This window comes from Prunus persica, chromosome G8 (genome assembly GCF_000346465.2).
Source record: "Prunus persica cultivar Lovell chromosome G8, Prunus_persica_NCBIv2, whole genome shotgun sequence".
NCBI lineage: Eukaryota > Viridiplantae > Streptophyta > Magnoliopsida > Rosales > Rosaceae > Prunus > Prunus persica.
Window position 1 is genome coordinate 21,586,570 of NC_034016.1, and position 21,228 is coordinate 21,607,797.

Genomic DNA, 21,228 nt, shown 5'->3' on the forward strand with positions numbered 1-21,228 from the left:
TACATAAAGAAAATGTACAAATAAAGAATACGCGCACATATAAAGAATGTGCATATCATATCATACGCATTTGAGAAGACGCGATACATATAAAGAAATGTGCATATCTTAATCATATAATCCACGTGTAAGACTTAAGACTTCGCTCATAAGGATCTTCTGGTTAAATTCTCTTATAAACAATTCTTTATACGCATGAAATATATTAATCGTAATCACTGATCTAATGGTTACGTTCTTATAACATCTGTAACTAAGTAAGAACTTAACTTTTAAAAATATAAAATTTGCATAAGCATAAGAGATTTTAGCAATTAGATCACTTGAGTGGCAATGAACCATTACATTCTCACATGCGCAAATTAGCTGCATGGAATAATTTTCAATCGCCTAATAACATCTCTAAAGACAGATTTATTTTCATACGATAGTTAATGTTATGGTAGAATAAGCAATGAAATAGATGATTTGGCTTAATTAATGATAAATATAGAAGAGTACAAAATAACTTGCCCCTCATTCGCCGGATTGTATGACCAGGGTTATTGGGACTTGGAATGGGACAATATACGCTGGGAGGAGGAAGAACAAGGAAGATTTTGAGGGTGGCTTTGATGAGGTGCTAGAGAGGCCGCTTTCCAAGTATGAGAGGAGGCAAAAGACGCTGGAGAAGGAAGCTCTAGTGTACGTGTTGGGTAGTAAGAATCTGGAGAATGCTGTGGCTGTGATGGAGGAATTGGTAGCAAGGAAGAAATTGCTGAAATGTGTTTCAAATATGGATTTGGAGGAGCTCGGATTGTTGCTGATGTTTTTGCAGAAGCACCCGACCTTGGACTGTTGATGGGGTTGACAAAGAAGGTTCTTGAAATGAGGGCTGAAGACATCAGAGCTTATGATGATTTGAAGGGTCATATTAGAAAGGTCTGTTGAGGAGGAAATACAAATACAACAATCATTGCAAGAGATGCGGGGTATAATTTCTCCTTTGTTGGGGATCACGGGAAGAAGATGAAACTTGATTGCTTCACGGTTACGTTTTTACTTATCACCTGCCTGAGGTTTCTTCTTATCATGGCTAGACAGCATCTGCAATTTTGTTTCTTTGGAATCTTCTCTGTATGTTTGTTCATTTTATGTTGTTTCAAGCAGTCTCAGTTTTACCGACAAGAAATGTTGGCTCATGTTAAGTAGTCTACACCCTTGATATGTTTTCCATTTACGTAGGATTCCATATCACCATCTGGGATGGTCTTGGAAGACTGAATTGTTAGTGGTAGGTAACAGGCCGTGTAATTATTGAGCTTCTAGTTTTCCTCCTATTTATTTTAATTAATTGTGAACCCTATAATTTAAATAATAAAATTTATACAAATTATGTTCAAGAACTTGCTCATCCTCCAAATCATCCATCCCTCTGCCCATTTTCTCTGCTGTTATCGACCAACATGATGCGAGCACGATGGTGTAGCATTACTACGCTCAAAAAGTCACTTAGTACGTCATAATAGGTAAACTACAGCTAATTATGTTAAAATATTAATTTCCAAAGAAAAAAGACTGAAACTATAATACTACAAGGGTTAATTAATCTCAATTATACACAAATAGGATTGGATCTCCAATCCCAACAGTTATAGAGGCAACACGAAAACAATAGACATTAACTGGAGTTGAAATTCTTGTATCTTCACCCAAGGCCTAGGTCGATCAAAGTCATTAGATATACAATGTGTTACCAACGAGCTATATATACCTTGTAATGTACAATGTGCAGGTTGCAGTTCTAGTTCCAGGATGCTGCACAGGAATCAAAAAGAAAACCATCAATCAACCACCTACATATAACCAGTAAAATCAGTGTAACGAAAATCAACTTACTCGAAAACTAAATCATTCATATCTCCAAATAGGGCATACAATTGGAATAGAAATCTAAAAGATATATAGATCTATTGGGGAACATTTCTGAGATAAGAAGCAATTGCTTTTCAATTTAGTATACAACCAGAAATTGTTCTTTGTAAACAAACCATAAGGGAAACGCCAGTGTGTCAATCTGTCACACCAGGCACATATCCCATAATTCCATACCTGACATCCTTGAAGCAGCTAAGTTATCTTAAGCTCTTTTAAAATCTCAGTCCTCATCTGGCCTTCGTTTCCTCTCTTGTCACTCTCAATGACCTCAACTTTGATGATGACCTAATTGAATGTATTAAAGGAGCATCTTCATCGTCATCCTCATCTTGCTTGTTTTCTTCATCTTGAGCATTTTCATGGTCAGATGCGCTTATTGAATCATCTTCTTCACTTGAACTGTGCTCATCAAAAAGTCCCTTTCCTCGACGCCTTTTGCGTGGACGACCCCTGCGCTTTACAGAGGTCCCATCTTTTTCATCTGCGATTATCCAGTGCTCAGATTAAACACAATAGGATATGGTACTTGCAAAGACTGAAAGGTGTTTAATCAGTGACATAATTAACACCACATAATAAATGCAAAAGGAAAGTCTTCCAAGGATGGGCAAAAGAGAGTATATTCAACTGCATACAACAGATGGCTCCAGATGCTTAACCAAGAACCAGGAATGCATCCACAATCATGTTATGCCCTATGTTTGGCATGTTTGAGCGGTTAACTCTCTAGGTTACCTCGATTGATGTGGAACTTTGGTTTTAGAATAACTGCAGAGTTATGCAGATTTTAAAAAAAAAGCATGTAAACCTACTGCTCAGTCGACCTTCCATAACTGTCTTAACATCATGCTGCAGAACTCATTAGAGTGCATTTAGGGGGAAGGAAACAAGGATGGACGGGCAAGTAGAAGAAAGAGCAGTGAGGAATAAAAGGAGGTTTTAGTTGAGTATCTTTAACACAGTAGGAAGGCATTTGAAACTACAGGGACATACAATGATAAAATGAAATAACCTCAATCAGTTGACTACATAGAGGAAAGCGAAAAAGACTAGTTCTGTTTAGTGATACCTTGGATACCTTCATTCTTTGCATACTTCTCAAGCAAGCTATCAACAAATGTGTGATAGGGGCGCCAGCCACTAGGATCTTCATCTGTATTTACATTATCTGTTCTGCTCTGGACATCCTTCACACTACTTGCAAAAAAAAGTTATAAGGATTAAACTAGAAGATGGTGAAAATATAAGCTGGGAAAACTTCTAAAGAGGATAAAATTATATAAGAAAAAGTCTTACATGTCCAGGATATCAGGTGTTGGCAGTTTGGATACAAAATGGAGCACAGCACCTTCCAGAAAAGATAACTGCTTTGGAGCATCTAGAAAAGCATATTCAATGCCATTGTTAACAATTTTTAAAATGTCTGATCTGTGCTTGTTCCTGGCGGCACCTACAAACATTCCAGAAAGCCGAGCAGCCAGTTCTTTACATTCTTGAAAACGCTTGCTTGCTGAAGATTCATCATCACTTCCAGAAAGTTCAACCATATACCGCTGGTAGGCCTAGTCCAATAAATAAAATAAAAAACAAGACATTTTTTATAAAACTAATAGGACAGAAAAAGTAAAGACTACGCTTTTCTACCATAATTAAGTATAGACCCATATCCCCATCTACAAGTGCATTTTTACACAAGAGGCTTCTGGTAATTGCCTAAAAAAGTGCTTAAAATTGCAATAAGAACCTGAACTCTTTTTCCCTTATCATAAATTTAAGAGCTTCAGAAAAATGAGTTCCAACAACAGAAGTACGGCCAAGTTGGTAAATGCAATATGATATATTCATCAAGATATTTTCTGTTTCCTTTTCATTAGATTCCATAGAAAACAGTCTTGGCAAATAGTTTCACGAGTTGGAAAATAGTTTTTGCAGAAAACTTTTCCACAGGACATATGAGGATACTCTAGTTTTCTTTTCATTAGGAAATGTTTTCTTTCAAATAAGCTAGAGAAAAGTAAGAAGAAACTTTCCAACACTTAGGTTGAGTTGAAGCCAGTTAAAATAAGCAGAGCCATGTGAATGTTGACTATCACCTCAGTACAGAGATGCAACAAAATAGCAAACCAAGGCTCATTTTTATTCAGAACTAATATCAGAAAGCTTGTTTTTTTATCAGCACACAAGTATCAGCAAGTTTAACCAACTGTAATAATTCCAAACCCCCCACCACCACCAGGAACAACTAAGAACTCAACAATATTCAGGAGTCATATACCTTTTTTAGTGATTCGAAGAAAAGTTTGGGAAGATCATCATCTTTCTTCTTCAGAAAAGTAATCAGATTCTTAATAATCTCCGCTACAGTTGTTCCATGCATCACAAATCTAGAGATAATCTCCGGACCAAGATACTCCTGCATTAGGAATCAATTTTAGGTAACCTACAAAAACTTGATATATAAAATCAAGCATGTATGAATCCATTTTGGGACTCCTACATGCTTAATCATAAGCAACTAAATGCTAGGATAACAAAGCACAACTTGCCAGACTACACATGATTCTAATCTAACAGGGTGAAATTTACCATTCAGTACATATACAACACATGCTAACTTCACCTTAGAAACTTTATCATTAGCAACCAACTTTGCAGCAGCAATCATCACTGCATCTCTATTTGCCTCCTCAATATACTCTTTGTTCGCATCATCATCTTCTGCCTCATCTGTGAAAAAGAAATTGGAAGTAGATTTATACAGCAAGATGAGTACACAAACATATTTTCTTTCCCAGAGAAAGTAATCTTGATGCATAATTGACCTTTGAGTACATAACCAAAAGTTGAGTTCAACATGTGTATCACTTAAGTTATTAGATTACAAGTTTTTTTTTTTTTTTGGGCCTGAGATTACAAGTCCAATTATATACGGAAAAAGAACCGGAAATTAAAATTTTACTTTTAGCTCCAGAGATGAAAGTAAGAACAAATTACTTACCTGAAATACTGAGCTGTTGTACACAAAGGTTCCAGAACTTTTGAAGAATGGACGCATCTGGATAATATCCCAACCTTTCCAGCTTTGTTGAAGAAAAATTTGTCTTTCTGAACAGAAACCACAATTCTGCTTGCAGTATACAAACCTTGGGTATAGCAAATATTTCATTAGACTAGAATTGGAATTTCCATAAACATTCAATCCAATCCAAATTATTTCACTAGTGTGATTTTGTTGAAATACCACAAATCGAAGCAAAATGCTTACCCTACAAGCTAGCAGATTACCACGATTACCCTCCAATTCAGGAGGGCTGTTAAGAAAGTACTCTAGTTGCTCTGACAAGGATTTGCGTTTTGCTAATAGAGAAGACAAAGATGCTTCAGAGACAGTCTCACTATTTATGATTGAATGCAGAGACCACTCCAAATGCAAAGACATGTTGAGAAGCAGAAAACTGACAACCTGAAATGAGCATGAGCAGCAGCAAAATAATGAGTAACTGCAAGAAAATCTGAAAAGTGGAGTTCTATTCTTATGCAACCACATTTAACACACCTCGTCGTCCCTGTTTGTATAACTCTGAATAGTCGAGACAAAATTTTCATACAAGCTTTCGTCAGGCACAGCTCTTGACAATTGAAGCTCATACAACCTTTTCAAATTTACAAGAAGAGGATAATCATCACCACCATCCTGCAGTTCCAGATCACATTAATTTTTTATCATTGGACAGTTGGCAAGGACGAAAAGAGTATATGGTTGAAATATACCGCCACTTCTTTCATTGCAGATTTAAGCTTAGCAATAAGCTCATCCTGAAGTTCCTTTGATGTATTACGGGCAAAATCTTTTAGCTCCCCTTGACTCTCTGTGGAACAAAGGTTGACAGCATTTACACAAGATCTCAGAGCCTCCCTCTCGCTATGTTTAAAAAATGCCTCTTTGATAAGTTGAAGGACACTTTTGAAATTCTGAAAGCATAAAAGCACTTGCTGTCAGACTAAGCTGTAAAGAAATATCATATAACAAGCAAGGACAAAACAAGCAGTTACCCACCTGCTCCTGCCTCTTCAGGGAATATAGCTCAAGATTCATATGCACAATAATTTCAATCAGTGATGGTACTTTTGCCTTGTCAGCCATGAACTTACGTAGAAGTAATGGGTAGTTCTTCATCATGGCAAGAGTTATATCTCGTCTGTTGTGTTCAAATACTTCCTGACATACTCAAAAGAAGGAATTTAGAATCCAAACCTCTTTTGTATATTTCAGTCAAACCAACATAAATCCAAATAACGACTTATAGCTGGTAAAGGCACAAACAGGGCAGTAAACTTCAAGGAAAGCACGTCAAATATTGATTGAAATAATATATGCTTTGGCCAACTGGGACAAAGACCAACCAACACAAAGATAACACAACATACAGAGTAAGTCTGCTCTGGATTACAAGGGGAGCAGAGTCAGCAGACATATAAGGGCAACAGCAACTGAACAATCCAAGAACCAAATTTAAAAGCACCAAATTACATTAGGCTCACCCAATCAAGTAAAAAACACCTTATAGCTGACAAAAGAACAATAATGACATTGTAATTGAAACGGTGCTTTAGAAAACAAAGGAGCAAAAGATAAAAGTGAAATTTACTCACTTTTTGAGCTTTACTGTAGTATGGCTTCCGATTATCTGTGGGAGGAACAATCCTCTCTCCTACAGCCTTTTTGACAGATGCACAAAGAAGTCGTACCAAGTTTGTTGCATCCTCATCAGTAAGCTCAATCAAAGGATTCTCATCCAAGAGCATGGAGATAATACACTTCCAGTCCTGCAAAAAGAATACGAACCACCAGCACAAGAAACAATAAAAGTAAACAGACGGTTGACAATGAGGGTTCTCTTAATTCTATTATATATTATGAAAATACCATAATGATGTCCATTGGAAAATAAATTTAAAGTAGCTTCTCCAAGGAAAACTAAGCTTTTTTTGGGGGGATGGGGGGGTGTTTTGAAGAAGTAACTATCAATAAAAGGTTTATAAGGCATACATTTAAAGTATTATAACTTATGAAAGGATGAAACGATCAGAGTTAACGCTAAACCTTCATCGCCTTCATGTACTCCCAAACATCATCAATGACATAGACACTTAGAATCGGATCTGCAGAGAACTCTCTTAGAATTTGCAACATTCTGCCAAGATGGACCTCAGAAGAATTGTTGCCATCACCTGGAAAGAATACAGTGATGAACACAAGTATTTGTTCTGGGAAAAATAATTTGGTTGATAGAATCATAAAATCCACAAAAAGCAATAGAGTTCCAAAAGAGTGAAACCTTTTGCACCAGATTGGGAGCTATTGAACTTTTGAGAAATCAAGTGTTCATACACTAAGGCTCCTATAGCATGCCTGATCTCTGCTGGATCATCAATAAGCAAATCATATAAAGGACCTAAGTCATCATCTGGTAGAAGCTGATGTCTGCAGCATACAAAAAGCTTAATTCAATGAGATTTCAAACAAATAGTGAACAGGGAATTATTAATTTATTAACAAGTTCCCAAAACAGGCAGTCACCTTAGTAGCTGTTTAACAAGGCCAATGGCACATACAGCCACAGAAGTGTCGATGTCATCAGCAAGATCAATCATCCGACTAGAAAATCTTTCAGTGAATAGACCAAGAGTTGGCACATTATCATCAACCTCATAAAGATTTTGCAACGCAAGGACAGAAGCTTTTCTTACACCAGCACTCTTAGAAGCAGTAAAAGAGGAAAAGAAATGAGTTTTTTCTAGCACATAAGAAGAAGTATAAAGGAAATTAGTTTATGACTTATCCATAATTTTAAACTTACTTTATCATTCAACGTCCATCCAAGATACTTCAAGTATAAATCCTGCAAGAACATTGATGGATAGGAAAAAATCCACACCCCTAGTGACTCTATGCAAGACATCCGAATATTTGGATCAATGTCTCGATAGCGATGCACAAATAACCTACAATGATAGCTTAGACTGTAATAAAGAACTACAGGATTATCATAAACCAGGAATTCTATCAAATCAGACTCATCTTTGCTTCTTACTAATAATACTAAGTCAGAATATCCTACCCTTGAAATATCTTGCGCATCATCTGCTCTAATATAGTTATGTGGTCATGAGTCGTTGAGAACCTCTTGTTCAGTGATTCCACACGAGGCCCCTCAGTTCGTTTCTTTTTTTCAGCATCTAATTGTCTACGAGTAGTTTCTCGTTGAGAACCAAGTGTGTTAGCAACAGTTATAAATGATGTGACAAGTTGGAGACCCACCAAAGTAGCAGCCTGACGATAAACTCTTGGAGGAGTGCTGCTTAACACAAAACCAGGCAATTTATCACAGAGCTTAGTTAATAGACAAACTTAGCCTTAACAGTAGGAACTTCAAAAAATTTAGCACTGACCATGACAAAGCAATAATATAGTCCATGCACTTCTCGAACAAAATCTGATCAACCAATGGCCCATGTTGACATTCACGGACCAAATTATCCCAGAACAATTGAAGATTATCTTTGAAGTTCTTAAACTCCTTCTTTTTTGAACTTTGGTAATCTTCAACGTTACCCTAGGAGATCAAAGGAGTGAAGGAAAATTTTTGGGCAAAAGAATGTTGATGTATGACCAGTTGATAGCTTAGATCATTTGGTTTTCTGGTGGGAACTGAAAGATAGCATAAAACAGTGAAATAGAAGTAAAAGGAAGATGGCATACGACAAAACCCTGAACCAGGAAAAAACCATAAAGATAACATAATAATGAAGAAATGCAGGATACACTTCTAGCAAGCTCGACCAGAGCAACCACGACATCATCAACATCAGTCTCATCCAGCAACTCACCTTCGATATGATACTTGGCGCCACATGCCTGCACATATATAAGTCTCATCATACTCGAGCTACATTTGTTAGTTAACCCTGTGCTTGCAAAATCAGTCATTTTAAGTATTTTGATTTGAGGAAAACAAATGTCCGATTGAGATGGGGAAACCCAACCCATTTCACTCTTTTATAATATCCTTTAGATCTGTCTTTAGCCTTCAACTATTAGCTGGAATTTTGAAATTCTGTTACTTTTGCTTAATTTATTCTGGTTGAGAAGCCTCTTAAAATATCTTCCAGATTACCTCAAACAGCATCATCAAGAGTTCAACCATAGCAGGTTTTGGATCCTTTTCATATCGCTCGACCCAGAGCTTGACTGCTTGAGGAATAAGTTTTCCGTTGCCCTTGATGACCTCTGCAGAAGATTAGACACCAAGGTGAATTTAATTGTGTAGATGCGTATACTAAATCCCCACAGAGTGTATATTCGAACTTAGGAGTCACGGTGTAAAAATTCTTCAAAAATTAAAGCTCGATTCAGTTCACAAGAATTCTGGTCATGGAAAAAAGAGAATAGAAAGTTTTATGTCATGGTCGTGTCCCAACAGTAATATTACCATGCAACAACATCCTACATGATTTTCTTTTTTTGGCCAAAGCACTATTCTACATGATTACTTAGCGGGGATTGTATGAACCAGGAAATCATGTATCAATTTAGTGGGTATTTTAGCAAATGGGTCATTGATCGTCATGGATGTAGAAGGTCCCTTAAGAATTTAGCTGCAAAAACCCATCTCGTTCATTCAAAATTTCTTCACTCATTAAATGAAACATCCAGTTAAACTATTTAACTAAATGCAAGCTACAAGTAATAAAGATAACAGGTAATTCAGCAAAGAATTCATGGTGTTTCTTATGGTTATAGAACAGCAGAGATATATATATATATATATATATCAACATATATATAATTGCTGTGGGAAATGAAGTACCAATCAAGGTGAGAGTGGCGAGTTTTTGTGGCGCGGCGGAAGTGCCAGCTGCGGCAGGTCGACCTCGTTTAGCTTTAGGACGAGTCTCTTCGAAGTCCTCGGGTGAGCTCTCGCGGTCCGCCTGGTCACTCCCAGCGCTGGTCCTCTCATGGTTCTCAGTACTATGAGTCTGAGCCCTGGTCCTCTTCTGCTACTTATCAGCAACACACCGAATCAGGTCAAAGATATATCTAATTTCACCAAATGGAGAGAAAGAAAGAGAGAAGAGAAATGAAACTCACGCGGAGGACAGTCGATGGTTCAGTGGCTGTGGCTGAGGCTGGCTCCTCCATGGCCCACTGGTTCTGCGACCACAAGATTTGCCCTAACTTAATTTAGAGTTAGAGAGTGAGAGGGAGGGAGGGAGGGAGAGAGAGAGAGGGAGAGGGAGAGGGAGAGGGAGAAATCTCCCGCCTGTGAAATGGAATTTTTAGTAAGATCTGAGAGGGTCAATTACTTCACAGATAACACACAATTACCATGTTCACCAATGTTTGTGATGGAGCGCGTGTTACAGTTTTACTTTCTTTTTTCTTTTCTTTTTTTCATTTACTCCTTCGGCTATATTACAGTTATGATCTCTTGGATCACAAGGGTCCAAGAAATTTGTGGTCACTCACCGTTGGATATAAATTCAACGGTTCACTCACTTGTGCACTCTTTTTAAGAAACTTTTTTTCATAAGTGACCACAATATCTTAGACTCATGTGATCCAAGAGATCAAGACTGGACTATATTAATAAAAACGGTAACAAATAGTAAATGATTCTATATATAAAAATAAAAAATTATTAGTAAATGAAAGTTTTTTCATGAAAATATTATGTGCAAATTTTTTTCTAAGACAGCCAATGTTCTTCTATGCGGACAAAATTCGCGGAAATAAACTTATTCCCTTCAAAAATTATAACTCTAATCAACTTAGCTAAGTCCATGTCTATAAAAAATTATAATCTCTTTCTTATATCAGTCAGCACATGTTGTTGCTCATTTTACCATTCCCTTACACAGAATATGTTGGACTGTCAATTTCGTAAAGTCCATCTTTGCGATAAAATTTAATTGAAGCACAAAGACGTTAAGACCATCGGAAGACCATTTGCATTTTGCAGTGAAATTTAAGCATAAGACTAATAAGAGACCTTCGCGTCCATGCATCATGATTTGCAAGATGAACATGAATTCATAAATTTAAACTTATAATACATCGACAATGACACAAGCCTCGTTCTGGCAAGTATAAATATCCAGACCATCTGATGCAATAATATGCTTGAATTTTTTAGTACACAAAGTGCCTAAGAAATGACATGTTAAAACTTAAACTACTCAGGCGGCAAAGCAAACTTTTTGTGTGATGCATGGCACAAGAAACCAACAGGGATTGTTGCATAGGAGGAGCTAATCACAATAAAGGATCATTGCTTGGCCACACTCATCTGAATCTTAGAATGTATCAGTTTCCAAAAGGGCACGCAAAGCAGCATCAAGAAGCATTGGCCATTGACTCGATTAATAACTGGTAGCCTTCTGGTATGGGTGACTCTGTATGGACACACACTGCCAAAGCAGGAATATCTGCAGCAACGTCTAAAAACCTGGCCAGCAAGAGCATCAAATGAAAATCTGAAATTCGCTTCACAAATGGAAGACTCTTAGCACGATCCAGATGATTTTTCAGAGCCTTCAACGTCACTGGGGTGTTACGGTTCTCAATAGGAAAAGATGATGAAAGTGGGCCCTGCATTGTGATACAAATTCGTGTGAGAACAACAGTTGATTCTTCTTTACAATAAGAAACCCAAGTAGACGAAGTTGCAGAATAGTTTAATATAATGCAGAACACAGTAACTAGGTAAACTTATGCAGCAAAGTGATTGTACAAGACATATATGTAAGTATACATTGAACCATAAGGAAAAACATATAATTTGTAAATCATTCCCAACGGATATCTCATTGATTACTGGATGATCAAGTTAGATGTTGTCTCCCAACAGTAAATGTCACATGCAACAAGTGTTCCCAGATAATGAGTATAATCTATGCATCCCTCCTACACTCCCGTCATTTTGATACCTTCAACCTAGTCAACCCATAATACTTGTGGGACTAGCAATCAGAGCCCTCACTACGGATTTCCATAACTTAGCACCAAATAAAAATTGGATATCAGACAATACATCATGCTAACGAACCCTACTTGAGTGAATCTTGTAAGGTCACTATTAGAGCCCTTTCCAAGATCAACCACTCGTAGAGTAAACCCTAGTGAATCTTAGCAATTAAGAAATGAACTTTTCCTTTCAAAGATCAACCACTTCAAGTGGATTTAACTCCTCTGAGCTCTAAGATGTTCAATATTGCTCTACCAATTAAAACAAATCTTATAACTCCAGTGACAAGATAGAAGGCCACAAAACCCCATGGTTTTGCAGGGAATCCAAAACCAAATCAAACTACTGAAATCACCAATTGGAGCCAAGAAAAGGCAAATGTTGATATGAAAATATAAATAAATAAAAAACCAAAAAGAACAACTTTAAACTACTCAACTTGCAAACATTCAAATTACCCACGTTATCAATTAACACTACACATCCTCAACCATCCGGTCAACTGGCTTAGCTTCAGTGTCAACGGTATCTGGAATTTGAAAAATAAGCATGGTGGTCTAATTCTTGGTAATTAATGGTTCAGAACTAAAGCTAATCTAAAACCATCAGCTATTGAAATAAAAGTAGTCCATTGTAGGTATAACCATATATACCTCAGAACCTTAAGAGCACAACAGTAACTAGGAAAGGGAATCGCCACCCACACACACACACACACACAACAGCACCAAAATTTTCTCACACATCCAGTCTTAAACATCTATTGAACAGCAGGCAATTCAAAACCAGATAAAGCTGTTGATATAACCTGAATAAACAAGGAATCAGGCTTTGCAACAGCCTTCATTACAACATGATTTTAACCATGATTACCATGTCTCTTTATTGCCTACAGCACTAGACTGCTCAGATTGTGACAAGTGTCACAATCTCAGACGGTTAAGTTGAAGATTACTTAGATATATTGTAAACAGAGAATATAAATAGTCATCTGTTCTCTCTGTAAAGATTCATCTGAGCTTTTGATCAATAAGATTGTCTTCTTGGTTCATATTATTTCATGCTTAACATTTCTAAACAGTTCATTTCCTATGTCACAACAATAGGGCGTTCTACAAATCGACCAGGAACGTGATTGTTAGGGGCAAAAAGTAACATTGATCAGCAAGATAAAACAACAATCTAAATAAATAGTGCAATTCAATTCGTTCAAGTAAAACAAGAGAAAATAAAAATAGTAAACTTAAGCGTACCTGGTGATCGAAGATCTTTACCACCACCAAGAAAAAATCATTGTCCACTTCCCTAGTATCCTTCACCCCAACAACAACATCCTTCTTCATCTTGGACAACTTTGGATCATGACCCTCTTCAATCTCAGTCTCGAACCACCCTTCTTTAAACAATCTAATACACATATCACTCATCTGAAAAGCCTCAAAATGCACATCAGCACCGCCATCCTCATTCACCTCCAATTTAACCATGGCAGTCACCCACTCCTTCAAGCCACTCTCCGCGTGAAACTCCGAGGCCTGAAGAACCTCCCTATTCGACAAAGTATAGTCTTTTTTGTCCTGGCTCACCGTCTGGGTGAATATAAAACCGACCCGTCTCATTCCCAACCCCATTGCAATAGCCTCCACCGACTTTTCCTCATCTGGGTCTCTGAAAAACACCAAATTCGCCTCAGTCCCCTGTTGGGGAGGCTCGTATATGAAATCCACCTCCACCTTTCCCTCCTCCGACACCGTACCGTACATGAATCCACCGCGCTTCACCGCGAAAGCGAGCGTGTCGTTGACGTAATGCTGGAAGGCATTGGCGCAATCGCGATCAAAGGAGACGAGCTCGCTGTGCGGGTTTTCTTGGCGGGTGACTTTCATCTGCTTGGCGATGAGGTCGTCCATGGTCATCTTGCGACCGAAAGAGCCTGCCGGGTGGAAGGTGGGGCCGGCGACGGTGCGCTCGCCGTCGTAGGCGAGGTAGACGATGGAGCCATGGGAGAGATTGAGGGCCGAGAGAGGAGTGTTGGGATTTGCCATGTCGGTGAATCGGGAGATGTCGTCATGGGTCTTGGCCAAGAGGAGGTTTTGGTTGGTGGAGATGGTCTGGTTCTGGAAAGGGATTCGGAGCTGAGTTTGGATTAGGGCTTTGAGTTGGGAGACAGTGGTGTGTTGTGGGTTATCTACAGTGACTCGTTCCAGACCGTCTCTGCTGCGAACTCTGAGCATCATCTTTGGGATTTGTCGAATTACTGTTGATTTTGGCTGAGAGTGAGAGAGAGGTGATATAATAATATTCAATAGTTGAAGGAAAGGTTTGGCTTTGTGGTTTTATTAATAGGGATTGAGAAGTCGGTGCTTGGAAGGGAATTGATAGTGAAAAATGATTCCTGAAGAGTGTGGATTTGGGAAAGAAAGGAAGAAATAAAAAGTTAGGGAATTTACAAAAACTTGGGGAAGGGGAAAGAGGAAAAGAATAATAGCTGTTGGAAACTGGAAGGGGAAGAGTTGATGTTGAGTGGGAGACTGGTGTTGTGTAGTTGTGCGAGAATCGGAGAAGGAAAACTACTGGTCACGAGGAAGAGTGTTTCTTTTTTGGGTCGGTATGTAATTGGGCTTATCCAATTGATTTGGGCTTTTTTCTTATTTTTGGATTATGCGTTTATGCACCATCGGAAACTTAAAACCCCCCGAAGTTTTGATAGTGCATCTTGATGGAGTCGTTCTACAGTGAGAATTTTATATGTGGCCCTTAGATGAGGTCATATTTTTTAATCATTGGATGAAATTAGTTAGTCATTAGATTAAATTAGTTAATCTAATCCAACGGTTAAGAGATAGGACCTCACCTAAGGGCCATATATAATGCCCTCACTATAGAATTCTTGCATCTTGGTGTCTCTTGGCAGTGTTAGTGTTTAATCCGTTTTATAAGTTCATATAAGATTTTTTTTTTTTTTTTTGGAGATAAAAGTTCTTATAAGATTAATATTGTTGATATAATAAAAGTGTCGCAAATGTGAATTAAGCCAATTGACCAAGATATATGTGACCTCTCCTTTGCACCCGAATTTGATTTCCCACCCTGTGGTATCACAAGGAAATGAAAGACTAGGGGATCCATACGAGTGCTAAGGAATATGGAAGAAGAGAGAATAAATAAATAATACTGAAAACATCCCTTCGATGTATTACTAGTTGACAACAATAATACAGAACAGAGGCTATAGATAGAGCCACATTGCTAATTTACTAGAGACACAAATACTGAAGGATATATTGAAACAAGCCCACAAGCTAGCTAGCTAGGCTATACTTTATTCATGGCAAACACCCAATAATTGGATTTGATTAATTGGAATTCACAGCCCAACATTTGCTCCTAATCTCACCGGACGTGCCTGTGAGGACCTCAATGGCTCCCATCCTCACCATTGATTGAGCAAACTCTGCGAAGAACTTGTCATTGTCACCCAATTCCTGGACGATATTGGCGGCACCCTTGTTTGTTAAAAGGGCTGCATCAGATTGGAAGAGTCCCTTGTGCTGCTTGAGGGTGGCATAGTAGCCAGTGTCAAATTTTAAAGAGCTCCCAGGGTCCATTTCCACAGTGGTTGTAGTGTCGTTGAGGCTTGGGCATTTAGTCTTGAGGAATGCAGCATAGGTTGCATTCAGAGAAGGGTCTTGGTCACCCTTTCCAGTGAAGTTGTAGAGCCTGTTGCTAAAGGTGGGGCAGTGCCCTACTCCAATTGTGTGTGAACCTACACAATAATAATACTTATATATTATATATAAGATTAAGATTGGCCATTTATGTTTGCTTTTAATTAATTATTAATTTGCTAATCGACTATAGTGTAAGCAGGTGTGGATTATTAAGTCAATTGGCTAAGACAGTGTGTATATTTTCTTGAATCCGAGTTCGATCTCACTCCCCATACATTAGCTAAAGTACTTTAGAATATCGTTTTGACAAAATAATGAAAAAATAATTAATTATCATCGTCTCTGGGGTACACTATACCTGATAAAACCACAAGGTCATGTACTGTAAGATTCTTGCTGGCAAAGCGCTGTTTGAGTTGGGTGAAATTGAAGGCAGGTGGTGGAATGTTGATCAAGGCCTCTCTAGTTCGTGAAATTGTGCCGTCTCTTCTACCCGTGAGCACTTTCCACAACGATCTTTTGAACTATATATATCAAAAGTTATACAACACATGAGTGCGATGCTGCAGCATATATATACATATGAATTGTAATTTTAGGCTTTGCTTTGCTTAAGAATGTCTTACTTGGAATGAAACAGAGTCTCTGGCAGCCAAAGCCAAGATGTCAGCACAAGATACAATTCCTGGACACTTGTTCTCTAGGTTTTCTTTGATATCATCAATAACATTAAAACCTGCCAAAGATAAGTTTGGAGCTGCGTCCTTCTCTGCCGTGTTGTTTGCTGTCGAATTCAACAAAACTGAGCCATCACAACCCTGCAAATATTTCACATGCATTCTTCAACAAGGTTAGACGAATATATATATCATAAGCAATATGAACATGAACAATGTATAAGCATTGAAATGTTGCATGTCATGCAACCATGCATATATAGTTATCCTGACGAAACAGTTGAGGCTTACCCTGACGAAACAGTCATGGAAATGCATTCTCAAGAGCTTTGCTGGCAAGTTGGGGTTACTGGAGACATGGTTCCAGGTGACATTTCTGACAATCTCCTCTGCTGAAGGACACGTGCTCCGGTAGAAATTCTTCCTCAGCTGGCCTCCTTGGCAGGCCCCTAGAAGGCCACAAACTACAAAGGCCACTAACAGAATATTGACATTCATTTTAAACGTTAACTCCTGTTGAATATCGTTGATGAACCTCACTTGCCCTAATTAATTACCTAATCTACCAACTTGTTTCTCTAAGCTCTCCAATCTACAATGCATTGTACAAAACCAAATTCTTCCTTTTATAGGGGGAGAGTCTGTATGGCATCCCAAGTGGGGAAACAAAACGCATCTTCTTATTATTTTATGGGTTTCGTCAATAATTGATACCCCTATAGGCTATAGTTAGGTAGCTGCATTAATTATTATAATAGATCAACTCTCTCTCATAACCAAAACAAAAAACACAGAGGCTAAGTCATTGTTTAATATATGATAATTATGTTCATCAGTCTATAATTGCTAATGCAGAATTGATGCCGTGAAGTTGGTCTAGATAAACTTAACAACATTGTGTTTTGTTTTTTCTTACATTTTTTTGGTATTAAAATTTCGTGTCGGTGTCCCTAATATGATGGGATGGGACATCATAGGACGAACGTGGTTTAGCAGAAACATAGGGTTATGTGTTGAGTTTTTCTTTTTTCCTCGTTGACTTGCTTAGCGATTTTTAAAAAAAAAAGGATTGTTGACATTGTGGGCATAAAACATGATTAGTTGTTGTAAACGTGTCCCACTACTGATTAGCCAAAACATGATTAATGAATAATATCCGTCCGTCTACATGATTGGATGATACATTATACCATTATAAGAAAATTTGTCTCATAAGTTTTTTGATACGAATTTGTCTCATAAGTTGATGAACCGGAATTCTGGAAAGTTTGCTAAATTAGCTAACCCTATGATTAGAGATTATTCATTAATTTTTTAATTAGTCTAAGCTCTTTCGTCAACCACAGTGATCCATATAAAATGTTTTTGATAAATTTGAGTTGGATTCAAATTCAATCAATAGAACCCAGCAGCCAGCAAGGACAAATTAACAACAAAAAGTCATTCATTAATTTGTTTAGTAAGTAAGGTTCTTTATAACTATTTCACTAACAAAAGATTGCAAGGATCAAGGGTCAATGGCTGTCACTAACCATGGCAGTCTGCCACACCATGGTCAATTGGCAATGACATGGTTACAATGCTACGTGTCTCAGGACTGTCATGCTAAATTTCTTTTTAGAGATGTGTTATAAAACTTTTTGTTGAGGAATTCGAATTCAAATGTAACTGGCGAATATGATATTCTTACTAGTTAGCATGATATGCCTGTGTAATAGATGTATCTTTTTGTTAAGGTAGGAGCTAAGTGAGTTTTTAGGAGCTTTAATTTTCTAGATTTTCAAGTGAAATTTGATAAATTCTAAAAGGGAAACAAAAGAAAAGGAAAAACACAAAAAACAAGAACTTGTATGCAGAAGATATACTGATATAGTCCCTAGGCATTTTCTATATTAACATGTACAAGCTCCAAAAACAGTGAAACATAGAATCCAATGAAATGAAAGTACCACCGCCACTGATTGAGCTCTCAAATCAAATGACAAATGTTCAAAACCAGGATTTTCTTGGGTCCCCAGTCTTGTAGACAAAATGACAAATATTTTTTGGAAAAAGAGAGAATAATATAATATAATTGGGAAAAAGAAACAGAATTTTAACCCATTTTCTTCACGAGAATGGCAGTGGCATAAAAAGACCCTGACTTTTGGACACATGAAAGTTGTCCTTATTGGCGGGCCCATCCCTGTTTCTCAACGGTCCGATCTTCAAATTCAAATTGTCTGTTTCCGCTTCTTTCTTTTAGCAAGAAAAATAAAAGAATTGTTTTGTTTTCCAAATTCCAATCACCGACGATGATGACCCAAGGATTTCTTGGGAAATGACATTATGGACCCATCTCATTAATAACAATGCTTCCTTAGGATGTAAATAAATGATGTTAATTAAATTCATAAATAAGATTTGACTAACCAATCCAAAAGCACCAATAGTGGCACTATTGTTATTACTATCGACTCGGAGGTCAAATTACTAAAGTCTAGAGATAAAGGGAAATTTGAAACGAGTGGCCGTTTGAACTTTGGAAACAAGTTGGAACTACAAAAACCTCACATACTTACACTGAGATTTAACCTCTCTCTGTTCACTCCCAACACTCAAAGAGAGAGTGACCGCTTCAGCATTTCAGACAGTCAAACTAGTAAGCTACAACAACAGAGCAGAACAGAGCAGAGAGAGAGGAGAGAGAGAGAGAGAGATGACAGGGCTTGTAATGGTGACAAGGGGAGGTGGGTGTGGTGGTGGTAATGGGAAAGGAACTAAAGGAACTAACAAGAGCTCAGAGGAAGAGCAAAACCAGATTTCTCTGGTAGCCCTTCTCTTAGCTGCTGTAAGGAAATCCATGGTGGCCTGCCGTGTTGAACAAGGTGAAGAAGTCATCTCCACCGTCCACAACATGGAGATCGGGTGGCCCACAAATGTCCAACACGTTACCCATGTCACCTTTGATCGCTTCAACGGGTTTCTGGGTCTTCCTGTTGAGTTCGAGGTTGAGGTCCCTGGTCGAGTTCCCAGTGCAAGGTAACCAAAGCTCTTGTTTTTGTTTTCTGGGCACTCTTAGATTTATGAAATTTGATTTGGGTTGCGCGTAGAATGCTTGAATGGTGGTTCTTTAGGCTGCTTTTAAATCTTTGACAGTTAAAGTAAGTTGCTTGATGAGTGTGGATTTATGAGGGTGACCTGCATTTTGAGCTGATTTAGCTCTTAAGCTTCAGATTTGGGGTTTTAGCATACAATTCTGTATTAGGAAAATCCCTATTGCCTACTTGTTTGGTTGCTGAGAAATTGTAGTTACAACTTACAAGTGAATCTTTAAAAAGGCATAGTCTAACTTGTAAATCATCTAATTTTTTAGTGCAAGTGTGTTTGGCGTCTCAGCAGAGTCAATGCAGCTGTCTTTTGATTCAAAGGGGAACAGTGTCCCTATCATTCTCTTGCTATTGCAGGAGCGATTATACTCACAAGAAGGACTGAAGGTACAAAGTTTTGTGAGATAACAATACCATCTTTTGTTTGCATTTGTGAATTTCTCTTCTCAGTTTACTTATTTTTTTCCTTATCAGTCTTCTTACTAGCCCCTTTGGATGTTTTGCAGGCAGAAGGAATATTCCGTATCAACCCAGAGAACAGCCATGAGGAGCTTGTGAGAAGCCAATTGAATAGGGGGATTGTACCTGATGACATTGATGTCCATTGTCTGGCAGGCCTAATTAAAGCCTGGTTTCGAGAACTTCCTTCCGGAGTGCTAGATGGACTATCCCCTGAACAAGTTCTTCAATGTAACACAGAAGATGAATCTGTTGAGCTTGTGAAGCAGTTAAAGCCAACTGAGACCGCGTTACTCAATTGGGCTATAAATCTGATGGCTGATGTTGTTGAGGAAGAAGAATTCAACAAAATGAATGCAAGAAATATCGCTATGGTTTTTGCTCCAAACATGACTCAGGTAATCTTTTTTGCCTGGTATTGATTGGTAAATGATTAAAATTGATGGGTTAATTAATCCCTTTTGTAATTCTTTCCCTACCAGATGTCTGATCCTCTGACGGCTTTGATGCATGCGGTTCAAGTAATGAATTTGCTTAAGACCCTGATTATGAAAACACTGAAAGAACGGGAAGAGAATGATGAAACTGGTGGATATTCACCAATGTCATCTTGTTCATCTGATCATCAAACAGATGAAGACTTTGATAGTCAGCAAGAAATGGATACCAGATCTGAATTGGGGGGACCGGCATCAGACTTTGATGAAAATGGCCACTCCAGCTGCAGCAGTGAAGATGAAGATGAAGATGAAGATGAAGTCCGGTCGCTAAGCGAGATAGAAGCATGCTTCTTAAGACACTTGGGTGAGAATAAAGCTGTCACAAATAGCTTGGATCAATTAACAGGCGAGTTGCATGGGGAGTCTCTAAGTCCTCAAAGTTGCCTGAGTACAAGTGATGGGGAAGACTCTGGGAAACGTATAAAGAGCTCTTCATCAGTATCATGTTCAAAAATGAATGAAATGGAGATGGTGGACAGATAAATGGAGCCTGTTTCACATATACATTTGTTTGCATCAACTGGGCCTGTCTGATGGGCATTTCTTCTCTGGAGATGGATTTAGTTTGCTTTCCAGTCATGTTTCTTCTGTATATTAATTATATGATGCTTGTGAGTTGATTTAGTTGAACCAAGCTTGGGAATGCTTGGTTGTGGTTGATTGTGACTTGTGAGCAAGTCAGGGTTCAGCTTTGGGCTGAACTTATGCTTGATTTGTAAGAGAATAGGACCTCTAACTTTGACATTTCATTTCAAATTATTTGTAGTCATAAGTCTAGTCCTCACTTATGCTTGCTTATGATAATTCTTCTTGGTGCAATGATAGAAAGCCTGAGATTCTGCTTGTTACGATATATCACTCGAATTCGAAGAAATTTAGTGAAGCGA

The 21,228-nt window shown here is 38.0% G+C and overlaps 4 protein-coding genes across 6 annotated transcripts; 1 reads left to right on the forward strand and 3 right to left on the reverse strand.

The window, feature by feature from the left end:
* LOC18766819 (sister-chromatid cohesion protein 3) lies at window positions 1,524–10,545 on the reverse strand. 3 transcript variants are annotated; one of them, XM_020570403.1, is made up of 22 exons: window positions 10,070–10,545; window positions 9,789–9,978; window positions 9,096–9,208; window positions 8,744–8,836; window positions 8,371–8,534; window positions 8,040–8,276; window positions 7,779–7,923; window positions 7,499–7,677; window positions 7,257–7,402; window positions 7,022–7,149; window positions 6,571–6,744; window positions 5,975–6,136; window positions 5,689–5,889; window positions 5,474–5,611; window positions 5,183–5,380; window positions 4,916–5,060; window positions 4,538–4,644; window positions 4,193–4,330; window positions 3,214–3,479; window positions 2,996–3,111; window positions 2,092–2,398; window positions 1,524–1,797 (listed from the first exon to the last, which is right to left on the reverse strand). In XM_020570403.1, the coding sequence occupies exons 1-21, from the start codon at window positions 10,118–10,120 to the stop codon at window positions 2,145–2,147; spliced, it is 3,345 nt and encodes a 1,114-aa protein (XP_020425992.1). In that variant the 5' UTR covers window positions 10,121–10,545; the 3' UTR covers window positions 1,524–1,797; window positions 2,092–2,144. The 3 variants fall into 3 exon arrangements, with proteins under 3 accessions (XP_020425992.1, XP_020425991.1, XP_007200321.2); XM_020570402.1 differs by having other exon boundaries at window positions 2,987–3,111; window positions 9,789–9,975; window positions 10,070–10,544; XM_007200259.2 differs by having other exon boundaries at window positions 2,987–3,111; window positions 10,070–10,544.
* On the reverse strand, window positions 10,967–14,630 carry LOC18768340 (NPL4-like protein 2). The gene is made up of 2 exons (XM_007199822.2): window positions 13,199–14,630; window positions 10,967–11,569 (listed from the first exon to the last, which is right to left on the reverse strand). The coding sequence occupies exons 1-2, from the start codon at window positions 14,180–14,182 to the stop codon at window positions 11,315–11,317; spliced, it is 1,239 nt and encodes a 412-aa protein (XP_007199884.1). The 5' UTR covers window positions 14,183–14,630; the 3' UTR covers window positions 10,967–11,314.
* Window positions 15,092–16,882, reverse strand: LOC18767228 (peroxidase 3). The gene is made up of 4 exons (XM_007199947.2): window positions 16,585–16,882; window positions 16,243–16,434; window positions 15,975–16,140; window positions 15,092–15,711 (listed from the first exon to the last, which is right to left on the reverse strand). Exons 1-4 carry the CDS (start codon window positions 16,789–16,791, stop codon window positions 15,302–15,304), a joined length of 975 nt encoding a protein of 324 aa, XP_007200009.1. The 5' UTR covers window positions 16,792–16,882; the 3' UTR covers window positions 15,092–15,301.
* LOC18768968 (rho GTPase-activating protein 2) lies at window positions 18,808–21,194 on the forward strand. The gene is made up of 4 exons (XM_007200215.2): window positions 18,808–19,314; window positions 19,649–19,769; window positions 19,889–20,239; window positions 20,324–21,194. The coding sequence occupies exons 1-4, from the start codon at window positions 18,992–18,994 to the stop codon at window positions 20,822–20,824; spliced, it is 1,296 nt and encodes a 431-aa protein (XP_007200277.2). The 5' UTR covers window positions 18,808–18,991; the 3' UTR covers window positions 20,825–21,194.